Here is a 13,054-nt window from a genome sequence, read left to right as displayed (position 1 = left end):
CACTATTATTCTACAATGTAGAAAATAGTAAAAAAAAAAAAAAAAAGAAACCCTTGCATGAGTGGTACTGTACATGAAGATAGACTTACTCTGTAGTTCAAGTTGTATCTTCCAACCAAAATAAAAACCATTGAGTTGCTTTATCTTTTACGCATCAATTTGTCTGATTGCAAGGCACCCTTATAGTCTTCAATAATCAAAAATGTAGATGTTAACTCTTTTGCTCTCTCTTTCAAGATCATTCAGTACCTCCATCCATCTCTCTACAGGTGCTACACTCTAAAAAATATAAGGTTCCTGGAGTATCCTTTAGGGGTTCTCCAAATTGAAACTGTGGGGGAACCCCTATAAGTTCTTTGAAGAAGTCTTTGAAGAAGACAGGAGGAGAAATGGTAGTGAATGAGGGAAAAGTGTCAGAGGTGTGGTGAAGTTCTCAGAGCCCAAGGCTTGCACTGAGGGTAAGGATAAAGATGGATATGTGACAGTAGGAGTGAAGTTTTGGGAAAAAGTGGACCCTTCCCTTTTGGCTGATCCATTTGTTGTTTCAGGGTGGGTTAAAACAGAGTTGGGTGCTGTGTAATCAATGAGGGTAACCAGAAGTGGAGTTGTGATAATTGTTTGTGTTTCTGCTGGTCAGAGGGAGCAGGCGCTCCGTGTTAAACAAATGGGGGCAAGAGATGTGAAGGGAACCATTGAAAGGAGTGATTACTGGGGTAGAGGTAAATGTGAAAGCGGACCAACTGAAGGGTTAGAGTCCCGGTGTTTGATGCTCGTCGATTTGTGCGACGCAGACAGAGTGGCGTGAGTGGAGAAACAGAAGAGTCATTGTCTGTTCTTATGAGTTTTGATGTTGAGTCTTTGCCTGAAAAATTGATGTAAGGATATATAAGTTATCCTGTACGAGCTTTTATGCCAAATACATTAAGTTGTTACATGTGTCAAGCTTATTTGGCGTGTGGCACCAGTGTGTAGGAGGGAAGTTCCTAGATGTGAGAAGTGTGCAGAAGGGCATGAGACAAAGGAATGTGTAGCATTGGGGAAAGTAGTGGTATTTGTTAATTGTAGGGGTGCCCATGGGGCTGGGGATCAGAAATGTCCCGTGCAAGAAAGGTCAGGTTGAGGTTTCCAGAGTTAGAGTAGTGCAGAAGTTGTCATATGCTGAAGAAAGTAGAGGAAGATGGGTCAAGGGGGAGGGATCCTGAGAGGAGTGGTGTGAATAGAAGATCTGTACCAGTACAGAGGGATAGGGCAACAAGTGATATGTTTCAGCAAGATTGGATTTTTGGCATTTATAGCAATTGTTATCAACTGTACTGTAGGGATGGAACGTAAGTCGCAGAAAATAGAGGTGGTGGCAGATGCAGAGAGGTATTTGGGTGTTCCGAGACTTTACATCATTAGAGTTACAAAGTGTGTTACGTGGTTGTCCCATTCTTTCAGGCTGTTGGCCTGAAGTAGGACAAAATATTTAAATAATGGAGTATGGTGTTTATTATTTTTATATATATTTTTTTGTGAGTGTGGCGTATTTGTTGTATTCTTTATTTGATTTTTTAATGCAAAGTATAAGGGAGGTACACTCCAGTCTAGTAGGTGGCGGTAATGCAACATTTATTGGACTGCCGTTAAACCTCATCATAGAAGAAGAAGTAGTTTCGTTTCATAGCGAGTGCTTTGGGACGGACATTTTCCACAACTACCTTGCGCTCTAGTCTACTTTGAGCCACAAAGGCAACATTTGTGAAGCCAGTCTAAAAGGAGTTGGCAACGTTTTTTCGAGATTATTATTCCTTGATGGCCTCCATCGTGCCTGCATTGGATTTGGAAAGAGAAATGCAGCTGATGAAGCTCTTTCCAGAACCTATCCGGCTTCACATGCTCTACAAGGGAACCCACCATGGATTTCAATTGACAACCATATTCTCCAAATTCGACAAAGTTGGAAGATTCATACTTTTGGTGTATTTAGAGTCAGGGTCGGTAAGAGGGGGCTACCTAAGCAAACCTCCTAAAGCGAAACAAGAGGATGGGGATGCGTTTCTCTTTGAGCTAAGTCCGCATAGTGTATCCAAATATTCACCACAGGATTGTTCAAATGCAGTAGTTTGTAGGCCAGACATGTTATCATTTGGTGGGTGCCTAACATTGCAAATGATTCATGAATTAGACTATTTGCTGAAGTTAAACCTTGCATCTGATGAGAGTTACACACGAACTGAGTGGGTTGAAGGTAAACATACAGCATTTGTGGAGGTGGAATTGCATCGTGTTCAAGGTGAGTCTGACGCTCAAACTCTAGGCGGCATTCTGCCTTCTCCATAGAGTTCTCAGCCGTTATATTTGGTTTGCCCACGACCGCCTCATGTTAACTGCAATCCCTATGCTGTGTTTTAAGGTTTAGAAACGTCAATCATTGTTTGCGATATGACTTTCGTAACATATGGCCCATATTTTACACCGGCAATAAATAATCCTTCAACTAAAAAAGGTACACTTACTGTAGCAGTGCCCAAATCCGTACAGATGGGTGCCTCCATCTGACTACATTTCTGATACACTTCCCGAGTTAGTTTACACAAGTGTTAGGAGCATGCTAGATAGCTGGCATGTTGTCTTCCATACACAAGCGCTGTAACACGGAGATATGGCTGTGTGGGAACATTAACAAGGTGTTTAATCAATTTAACCTTTTAGTTTTTTGAAAATTATTTCTCGCTGATATGAACGATAAGGTCCTTATGCTTCCAATACCATACCGCAAACAACGCGTTACACGGAACCCAAACCGGATGTGCGCCATCGTGCATAAATATATTTTGCCCCCTACACCAAACGCGATCACGACAAGCAGGTTTAAAATATCAAAACAAACTCTGAACCAATTACATTAATTTGGGTAAAGGTCGAAAAGCATTACACATTTATGGCAATTTAGCTAGTTAGCTTGCACTTGTTAGCTAATTTGTCCTATTTAGCCCGCTTGCTGTTGCTAATTTGGCCTGGGATATAAACATTGTTGTTCTTTTACCTGAAATGCACAAGGGCCTCTACTCCGACAATTAATCCACACTTAAAACGGTCAACCAAATCGTTTCTAGTCCTCTCCTCCTTCCAGGCTTTTTCATCGTTTAACTTATAGGGTGATTGGCATCTAAACTTTCATAGTATTACCACGACAACTGGCAAAACAGTTCGACTTTCAATCACCTACGTGGGTATAACCAATGAGAAGATGGCACGTAGGTATGTGTAACGGATGTGAAATGGCTAGCTAGTTAGCGGGTACGCGCTAGTAGTGTTTCAATCAGTTACGTCACTTGCTCTGAAACCTAGATGTAGTGTTGCCCCTTGCTCTGCAAGGGCCGCGGCTTTTGTGGAGCGATGGGTAACGACGCTTCGCGGGGTGTCAGTTGTTGATGTGTGCAGAGGGTCCCTGGTTCGCGCCCGGGTCGGGGCGAGAGGACGCCGTAAAGTTATACTGTTACATATGTAATGGAACTAAGTCATGATCAAGGGCTAGGTACGTCGGTGATCACTGTTATTTTGTTCTCAGCCAACACTACTTCAATCCCCCTACCCCACTGTTTTTAATTTAATGAGTTTATAAAGGGAATTCTGAAGGTAACCGATGGCTTAATTATAGCCAGTAACTACTGTACCATACATGGACTATGATGTCGCTGATGTAGCATACTGTTCACTGTCCTAAGGTGCTGGGAGTGTGCTGCTTACCGGCCCTTGGAGGATCCTGGCATGGACTGAGAAGTAGGCTATGCATTATTTCTAATATTTTAGAGAACAAGATTGATATGGTCATTTATACAGTCAACTTATAAGCAAGGTCACATTTTCAATGACCAAATATTTACCCCACAAATCAAGAAATTGGTTGTAGCCTTCTTGCTATAAAAAGGCAAACACATCTGATGACTAAACAATATTTCATGATATTTACAACTTCTCTCAAACTCATGTCACTAGGGACAGGGATGCTCTGAAGGAGAATCTGGTCTCCTTCAAACCAGCCTGCCAGTCTCTGAAGCGGGTCAGGGTTCTGCTGCTGGGTCCTGCTGGGTCAGGAAAATCCAGCTTTATTAACTCTATCAGATCTGTGATGTATGGGCAAGTTGTTCTGCTGCCCAATATTGGCATTTCTGCTGAGGGCTTTACCAAGAGGGTAGGCCTATTAGTATATCTATCATCCAAGTCCCATTTCTTCATCTGTTTTTGTTAGCATGTTGTGACAACCTATTTTACACCTAATGACAGCTTGAGTGGCCTACAAACCATTTCAAGCTTTTATTCATAAGGAAAATCTATCTTTTATACAAGATCAATCCATTTATATTAGGCTACAGGCTGTAGATGCTGTGATCTACTGTACATCTGATTTGACCCTTCCTGCTCCCCTTCATGCAGCTCAAATGCTATGACATCCGGTCAGAGAGAGGGGGGAAGCCCACAGCTCTGACCCTGTGTGATGTGTTGGCTCTGGGGGACGGTGAGACGACTGGCCTGACCCTCCCAGACGCACTGGCTGTCATCAACGGGCACGCCCCCGAGGGATACAAGGTATACATGCATACATACATACATACATATATATATGGCCCAATACACATATGTTATATTCACACTCCAGACATCGTTATCTTGGAAATGTGTCTTTTCATTCATTTTTGTTGATCCGTCTGCCTTTTATGTGCAAGTGATCATAGCAATAGAATGAATAGAACAGGCTTGGAACCTCTGACCCTGGCAATTGAATGGGGATGCCCATTCTATTCATTATATTTCCATGCACGTGATTCCCAGTTTCAAAGTGAAGCCCCCATTGATGCCAAGTGTGCAGGCTACAGACCTGAGCCATCGATGAAGGATAAAATCCATTGTGCGGTGTTTGTGCTGGATGCCTGCCAAGTGTTAACCTACAGTGAGGGCCAGCAAACTACAATGAGGAGATTCCATTCTGAGCTGTCAGACCTTGGTGAGATGTCAATTATAAAACTAGGTCATTTTTCAATGGCTTAAATATGGAATACAGGGTTCGGTTAGAATTGATTGAATTTGTTAGAAGTTTACAGACCTCATACATTAACCTAAAATGATTTAGTGGTGTCTATCATTCCTATTAATTTGGGATTGAGACACATTTCTGCCTCTACCATAGAGGTAGATGGAGATCACATCTGTGAATCTGTGCCATTATGGCATCTGTGACCGCATGGGCAGAGCCATTGAGGCCCCCTCCATTTTAAAGTAGTCAATTTCCTTTTTCTTTAGTGTTTGAAAAAAGTGTAAAGCTAATTTGGTGATTTACCGCTACCTGCAGTGCTGGAGACCCGAATCAAATCTTGTCATTTAATTTATTGTGGCCACTGGATGGCAATAATATAGCTTGAAATCATTTTCAAGAAAAATAGAATGCTCTGATCATTGGCTGCTCGCTCCCAACCATAGGATTCCCCACCCAGTGGACTACTTTAAAATGGTGGAAGCCATCGATGGCAATGTCTATGCTAAAATGATTAATGTCCTTCATATATCTATGGGCTCTGCACAAAATAGTTGATGCCCATAGAACGGCAACTCTCAACTCTGTCTCTCTCTGTCGCCACCAGACATCCCCCAGGTAGTTCTGTTGACCCATGTGGACCAAGTGTGTCATGCCGTCCAAGAGGATGTGAAGTTTGTTTACACCGGCCGCATCCTACAGGAGAAGGTTGTGTGTGTGTGTGTTCTGAAGGTTAGAACTGGTCTAGCAATTTTGAGGTTACATTTCTGCTTCTTCCAACAGATGCAGAAAGCAGCAGAGGTGGTGGGGTTGTCTGTGTCCCATGTGTTTCCAGTGAAGAACTACTCCAGTGAACTGTCTGTGAGCTGCAACACTGACATCCTGCTGCTGAATGCAGTTCATCACATTCTTCAAGCCGTGGATGACACATTTGAAGACTACTGCCCACCATCTCCCTCTCCTTTATCTACTGGTCCCCAGCATTCCACCTCAACTCCAGTCACTGTTTAGAATGTGTTCCAAGTAGGCTAGTGTGTGTGGCCAGTCGATGTCAAAAATGAGTAACACCTTTTTCACATTTTTACCTCACTGACATGGTGCAAATGCATACACTCAACACCATATGTATTTGGAGTGTGAAGCGAACATTTAAAATGTGGCTCTATACTCAAAGATTTTAATTTGAGATTAAATGCTTCATGAGTCTTCTCTTTTATTTGAGGGTATTTTCATATCTCTTTTACCATTTGTAAATGAAAGCACTTTATGTATATCGTCCCTCCATTTTGAAGTCCTGAGGAATTTGACCAAATTCACTTAATTAAAAAATGTTCACAAACACTCAAATAAAATGCCTCCAGTCATCATTCACCATTCAGTTCCTATTGGACAAAACGTTTGCGTCGAAGGAATTTGTAGCATCACAAGCTTGAAGTCATTTCGTGCTAGGAATATGGGACCAAATAGTGAAATTTTGACTTTTAATGAATTATTATTGAAATTGTCTTAATACTTGACTTCTAATAAGTTGACAAAGGAGAGTGATGGAGTGCTGCGTCAGATGACCTGACCTCAACCCAATTGAGATGATTTGAAATGAGTTGGACCGCGGAGTGAAGGAAAAGCAGGCAACACATGCTCAGTATATGTGGGAACTCATTCAAGACTGTTGGAAAAGTTTTTCATAGTTGTGATGTCTTCACTATTCTACAATGTAGAAAAGTTTTTTAAATTAGAAAAACCCTGGAATGAGTAGGTGTGTAAACTTGACTGGTAGTGTATGTATGAAAATATCTTAAAATAAAAGGTGACATTCTGTACTGTCACCTCATTTGAAACATTTTTATTTCAAATACAAAAGGTTGGCACAGAGACTTTAAAAAATGTAGCTTCACTGTCCAAATACACATGGTGTTGAGTGTACAAAACATTAGGAACTCCTTCCTAATATTGAGTTGCACCTCCCCTTTTGCCCTCGGAATAGCCTCAATTTGTCAGGGAATGGACTCTACAAGGTGTCAAAAGCATTCCACAGGGATGCTGGTCCATGTTGACGCCAATGCTTCCCACAGTTGTGTCAAATTGGCTGGATGTCCTTTAGGTGGTGGACCATTCTTAAAAACACAGGAAACTGTTGCGCATGAAAACTCAGCAGCGTTGCTGTTCTTGATAGAAACTGGTGCACCTGGCATCTACTAATATTTTATCTTGGCCATTCACCCTCAATGGCACACATACACAATCTATGTCTCAAAGCTTAACAATCCTTCTTTAACCTGTCTCCTCCCATTCATCTACACTGCTTGAAGTGGATTTAGCAAGCGACATCAATAAGTGATGATAGCTTTCACCTGATCAATCTGTCATGGAAAGAGCAGGTGTTCCTAATGTTTTGTATACTCTATCTGCTCAATCTTACATTTTTCTCTTTTCAAAATGTAAACATTGTATTATGATAATTGCTTTATCTAATTAGTGCAATATAATGGTGGGTTTTTCTTCCTCAGTCATACCGTAATTGGTAGTGGGATCAATTGGATGAGGATTTGGTGATGGCAGGTAATAGCTCCCCCAACTGTTTGGGTTAAGGGTCAAATCAGGATTTGAGGCCCTAATTTGTATTTCCTGTGTTAATAACAATTACAACATATTAAATTGTTGTGTATTCTACACTTTTTGTGAGTGCTTATCAATGAAGAAATACCCAAGTTGAATATTGCACCTGTCAATATAGAGAAAATGATGACTAAAGCAGAATTCAACAACATAAGCAGTTTATGAGTAGCTTTTAAATATTACAACCATAAAAGGCCTGTTTCGCATACACACATTAAGCCTACTCAAAAGCATGGTAAATATAGAATCTCCATTGAAATAGCCTTTAGTCCAGGACTAGGCTTAGCCTGAGAAACCAACCCTAAGAGCATAGAATGAATCTACAATTTAAAACGGATCAGTTATGAAACCCAGACATCCATACTGAGGATTATGCAGGACACCCTCGCTTTGAATTAGGAGGCAGGGTGGTGGATAGGCCATCGAGAGCACCCTCTGAACACAGTCTTAAAATATTTCTTTAAAGCCGGGGTATCCCCGCCACTATCTCTGATTCGATGCCACACTCGTCCTTTCCCCGCAGGATCTTGAAGAACCCTTCAAAGAGAACCAATACAGATGAGTCATACATTAGGCAGACGGTATCATAGCACACCATTATACAGCATGTCACACCAACAGTATTACACATGAAGATATTGAAATGTCCATCTATACAAAGCAAAATAAGAATATTGAGTCAAAGTGACAGTGGTATGCAATGGTGTCTGCTGTTAGCCACCCTCACCATTGTCACCCCAGTCTGTGTTCCAGGAGTTGGCAACCAGCCAGTAGGGGGTGTTATTCTCCTTTCCCCAGCCCAGGATCTTGATGGCATGACCCCCCAGCATCTGTCCAGTCACATGCTGGTACACACCTGGCAACATAGAACAGAGATAAAGTGACCCCTTGAGAGTGTACAACCTGTCAGAACATGTCAGATCTGTGAGTGCATGCATAGTCTATGGAGTTTGTGTGCCTGTGTGTGTCTGTGCTTGCGCCTCTGTGTGGATATGTGTGTGAGAGAGAAGAAAAAAAAGTCTCACCGGTCTTGTAAAGGAGGAAGTCTTCATAGACAGAGAAGGCTGCCTCCACTGGGCCGTTCTTATAGAGCTCAGTCATGATCTGCTGTTCCTTCGGGGGAACGCTGTACGTCTGCTTTCCTACAGGGGGCGACAGAGTGGTCAACACACTGAGGAGGTACACAGTTGAGAAGTGGTGTAAAGTACTTAAGTAAAAAATACTTTAAAGTACTACTTATTAAGTAGTTTTTTTGCCGGTATATGTGCATTACTATTTACATTTTTGGCAACTTTTACTTTACTACATTCCTAAAGAAAATAATGTACTTTTTACTCCATACATGTTCCCTGACACACAAAAGTACTTGTTACATTTTGAATGCTTAGCAAGAGAGGAAAGTGGTCCAATTCACACACTTATTAAGATAACATCCTTGGTTATCCCTACTGCCTCTGATCTGGCAGACTCACTAAACACAAATGCTTCATTTGTAAATAAAGTCTGAGTGTTGGACTGTGCACCAGGCTGTCATGTAAAAAAAATATATATATATAAAAAAAATGCTGCCATCTGGTTTGCTTAATATAAGGAACATTTATACTTTTATTTTTGATACTTAAGTATATTTGAGCAATTACATTTTCTTTTGATATTGAAGTATATTTAAGACGAAATACTTTCAAACGTGATAATGTGACACCAGATTTAGCTTGGAAGTAATTTAGATACACTCGTACAGCATTGTTTAAGTCTGAGGTTATATTCAACGTTAGTACACAGTGAGGTCTCTTACCGAAGTGTTTGTCCTTCTTGTAGGAGGGGGTGTATCCAGCATTGCACTCGGACACACACTTAGGCGTGTCCCCCTCACCTGTGCAGGGGGGGCGTGTTCCGTTCACGTGATGCTCACACGGAGCGATGCTGTAAGGTCTACAGCCTGTATGAGACAGTCACTAAGGATGTAATTTTATCCTCTAGAAAGCCAACAATATAGTCCACTGCTGACATTTATATTACATCTATATTGTAGGTTTCACAATGGCAGTGCCATCCAGAACTCACCTACGTTGGATCCGTAGAGCCCCCCTGTAACCAGCCCAGACTCAGCCCAGTAGTCCCAGGCAGCTGATGGGAAGCCCCCCATACACCTACACACACACCCCTCAGTCAGGCCATGTGAGCTTGCTTACAATGTCATGGTGTCATGAGCTATCACATACACTGCTATTGGCTGTAATATACACTGTGTGTACAAACATTAAGAACACCTACTCTTTCCATGCCAGACTGAACAGGTGAAAGTTATGATCCCTTACTGATGGCCATCTGGCCAACTTTACACAACTTGGGAAGCATTGCAGTCAACATGGGCCAGCATCTCGGTGGAATGCTTGCGACACCTTGTAGAGTACATGCCCCAACGAATTGAGGTTGAGGGCAAAAGGAGAGGCTGCCACTCAATATTAGGGAGGTTTCCTTAATGTTTTGTACACTCAGTATATAATGAGAATAAGCTAAACCTGCTATACTTAAAGCCAAACACACACTCACCCCATGCCACAGGCATCACAGCATGACAACAGATCCTCAGCTGAGATCTCCAGGGAGACCTTGCCATTGCTATGGATACAATACCTGTCGGAGATTGCCTCAGCTGCCCCAAAGGCCTGTGGGTTGGAAATGCATGGGAGAGAATGTTTAGGAGGCACAGCTACTCAATCGTAGCTACTAAGCTTTGAGAAGAGTTATTCTCCTCTATCGCCGTCTCCTATCGCACTAACACAGCGGTTAGGCCCCTTTTAAAGGCTACTATTCTCCTCCTTACTCCTCTTTTTCCCTAATATTTTCCTCCATTCCTCTCCATCCACCCACCGTCTTACCCAGCAGGAGCCACAGGATCCCTGGTCTCTGATCTCTTTGATGGTGGGACAGTTGGGCCACTGCAGCCGTGCGTCAAAGCTGTCTGGCAGACTCATGTCCTCAGACTGCACCCTGTGGAGAGAGAAGAGGAACAAACTTGGGCTTTTATAACTTACGTTGGCCTGCATGTGTAGGGTGGCATTAATATGAGAACAGTATGAATTGGGTCCATTTTGGTCAATCCATACAGACAAACACACACACTCACAGCTCTGGCAGCCTGGGTCCCTTCAGCAGGGTTCCACACAAACTCTTCACATAACTGATGTCAACGTTGTGGAAGTTCTGGCCAGCCTGGGGAGATGTAAAAAAAAAAAGGAGTGAGAGAATATGGAGAGATGAAGATCGGTGGAAAGATTTAAAAGAAAACATTTGCATATACTGGGTTTATTTATTATATTTGAATGAGTTAGATTATTATCTATGTATAATTATAACATTATGTCATCTGCTATAACAGGAAGACCTGGTAGGACTTACCGTCCATGTGGTGTCTGCGTTGTTGATGTACTGAACCATCTCAGGAGACAGTAGAGGGAGGCGGGGCTTAGCCCAGCTAACAGACAGGCCCGAGAGAAGACACAGGAGGGCCAGACGACACATCCTGGAGGTGGACAGGAGACAACATGACTTAACTTTTGTATTTCAAACCGTGATGTAGGCTACTCTTTGTCTACTGGGTGTAAGAATAGAGTTTGAGGTTGCAGCTCAGCACCTGTCACAAGGCAGCCTCCTCCCAGTAGACCACTAGAGCTGCAGAGGTGGAAGTGAGAGTGAAAATGTACCTTGAGTTCCATGGTTACTTATTAACAAGAGCTTAAAATAAGTGGCCTTACTGCAGGCTGTTTAAGCAAAAAGGACTGAAGGGGGCAGGGCAACCGCATTTGGGGCTCTATTTTTATTTTGGGGGGGGGGGGGGGGAAAGGGAAAAAAAGAAAATAAATAATTAGGCTTACTGCATTTCAACACATTTTGCCATGGTGCAAAGAGAAAAATGCTGTTTTTTAGCTCATCTCATGCTTTTGTTCACCCATGAGGGTGAGAGAAAATGTTGCAGTTTTATAGCAAATGTTCTGCAATTCTACACATTTTGCTATCATAAGCGACTAGATACAGCCCTTAGTGTCACGTATACTCCCTCTCTGACCTCTAGGTCATCTGGCTGCTGATTATCCCGCACACCTGTCACCATCGTCTTGCGCACCTGCGCCTCATGACACTCACCTGGACTCCATCCCCTCCTTGATTATCTTCCCTATATCTGTCCCTCCCCTTGGTTCTTTCCTCAGGTGTTATTATCTCTGTTTTCATGTCAGTGTGTTTGTGGTGATTGTTTCTGTTATTAAAACACTCCCTGAACTTGCTTCCTGATTCTCAGCGCACATCGTTACACTTAGCCTTGATATATTGGCCATATACCACAAACCCCCCTTATTGCTATTATACACTGGTTACCAACGTCATTAGAACAGGAAACAAGTTTTTGTGCTTCATACCCAAGGTATATTGTCTGACATACACACACAGCTAAAATGCTGTTTCATTCAATCAGCATCCAGGACCCAAACCCCAAAATTGCTGGTTCTAATATACACAGTATTTATTAGTAATAATACACTTGACAGATACTACAGTATAAACTGTATCATTCCTCTGACGTCAAATGAACACTCTTTAAAACATTAACGTGTCGCTATTGCAAATACTAGAGTTGATAATAGCACAATCAATTCAATTCAAAAACCCTCCCTCTTCTTTCAGTGATAGGCTCTGGAAAATGAACTATGGCTCGTTCTTTCATACCAATACAAGTCTACCTCACAAATACTGGCATCTAGAGAAATACCCAGTTAAAATAACAAACCAGAAGAAAACATATCTACCTGTATGGTTTGTGTGGTAGAAGATCCTCAGACAGTTAATCAGTAGTCTGTCAGGTCTTCTCTGATTCTGAATCTCTGCAGACTCTCCTGTTTTAAAGGAGCCTGGATTACTGTCACATGACCAGTCCAGTCTTTTGCCCTGGCATAAATATCACATGATTGTGGCGAAGGCTATTTCCAAAGGTCGATAACAAGTGCCCTGAAAGTCATTGTAAAATGTTTTGCTTGGATTGATACCATTTATGAAAGTCAAAGTTAGTTATGTCTGCAACAATGTTAGAAAACTGTAAGAAAAAAACATTCCCTTTCTTCCATTCAGTTTGAGTTATGTTTGAAATAGAATGTACAGTCTTACATAAATGAAAATCACTGTTTTAGCAGTCTTTTCCCCCAGGACTTTGAACTAGCATGACTTCAGCTCGTCTTAAATGAGTGTACAATTTTACTGTCTGTAAACTATAAAACTATCATCCATTGTCTTGTCAGCAAAGTCTATGTCCAAAAAACAGGGTTAATTTACAAAGGGCCAACATTGATCTTTGTGACACTGATGAGGCAGAAAAGAAAACATTCAGAAACACTTTATTTGGAGTCTTTTATTATTTGTTCAATTTTGTAC

The 13,054-nt window shown here is 41.9% G+C and overlaps 2 protein-coding genes across 4 annotated transcripts; one reads left to right on the top strand and one right to left on the bottom strand.

Annotated features, from left to right (window-relative positions):
* Nucleotides 1-1,633: 1,633 nt before the first annotated feature.
* LOC129825230 (interferon-induced protein 44-like) lies at nucleotides 1,634-7,684 on the top strand. 3 transcript variants are annotated; one of them, XM_055885145.1, is made up of 7 exons: nucleotides 1,635-2,275; nucleotides 3,711-3,765; nucleotides 3,982-4,177; nucleotides 4,420-4,572; nucleotides 4,816-4,987; nucleotides 5,622-5,722; nucleotides 5,798-7,684. In XM_055885145.1, the coding sequence occupies exons 1-7, from the start codon at nucleotides 1,795-1,797 to the stop codon at nucleotides 6,023-6,025; spliced, it is 1,386 nt and encodes a 461-aa protein (XP_055741120.1). In that variant the 5' UTR covers nucleotides 1,635-1,794; the 3' UTR covers nucleotides 6,026-7,684. The 3 variants fall into 3 exon arrangements, with proteins under 3 accessions (XP_055741119.1, XP_055741121.1, XP_055741120.1); XM_055885144.1 differs by having other exon boundaries at nucleotides 1,634-2,275; nucleotides 5,622-7,684; XM_055885146.1 differs by lacking the exons at nucleotides 4,816-4,987; nucleotides 5,622-5,722 and having other exon boundaries at nucleotides 1,634-2,275.
* An 87-nt stretch (nucleotides 7,685-7,771) lies between these two features.
* Nucleotides 7,772-12,543, bottom strand: ctsbb (cathepsin Bb). Its single transcript, XM_055885152.1, has 10 exons — nucleotides 12,436-12,543; nucleotides 11,033-11,156; nucleotides 10,761-10,846; nucleotides 10,513-10,624; nucleotides 10,184-10,299; nucleotides 9,695-9,780; nucleotides 9,426-9,569; nucleotides 8,656-8,772; nucleotides 8,358-8,486; nucleotides 7,772-8,167 (listed from the first exon to the last, which is right to left on the bottom strand). The coding sequence occupies exons 2-10, from the start codon at nucleotides 11,153-11,155 to the stop codon at nucleotides 8,091-8,093; spliced, it is 990 nt and encodes a 329-aa protein (XP_055741127.1). The 5' UTR covers nucleotide 11,156; nucleotides 12,436-12,543; the 3' UTR covers nucleotides 7,772-8,090.
* Nucleotides 12,544-13,054: the final 511 nt, after the last annotated feature.

Source organism: Salvelinus fontinalis, chromosome 27, assembly GCF_029448725.1.
Source record: "Salvelinus fontinalis isolate EN_2023a chromosome 27, ASM2944872v1, whole genome shotgun sequence".
Lineage (NCBI taxonomy): Eukaryota > Metazoa > Chordata > Actinopteri > Salmoniformes > Salmonidae > Salvelinus > Salvelinus fontinalis.
Note: the sequence above shows the minus strand (reverse complement) of the source record. Positions and strands in the feature narration are given on the sequence as shown.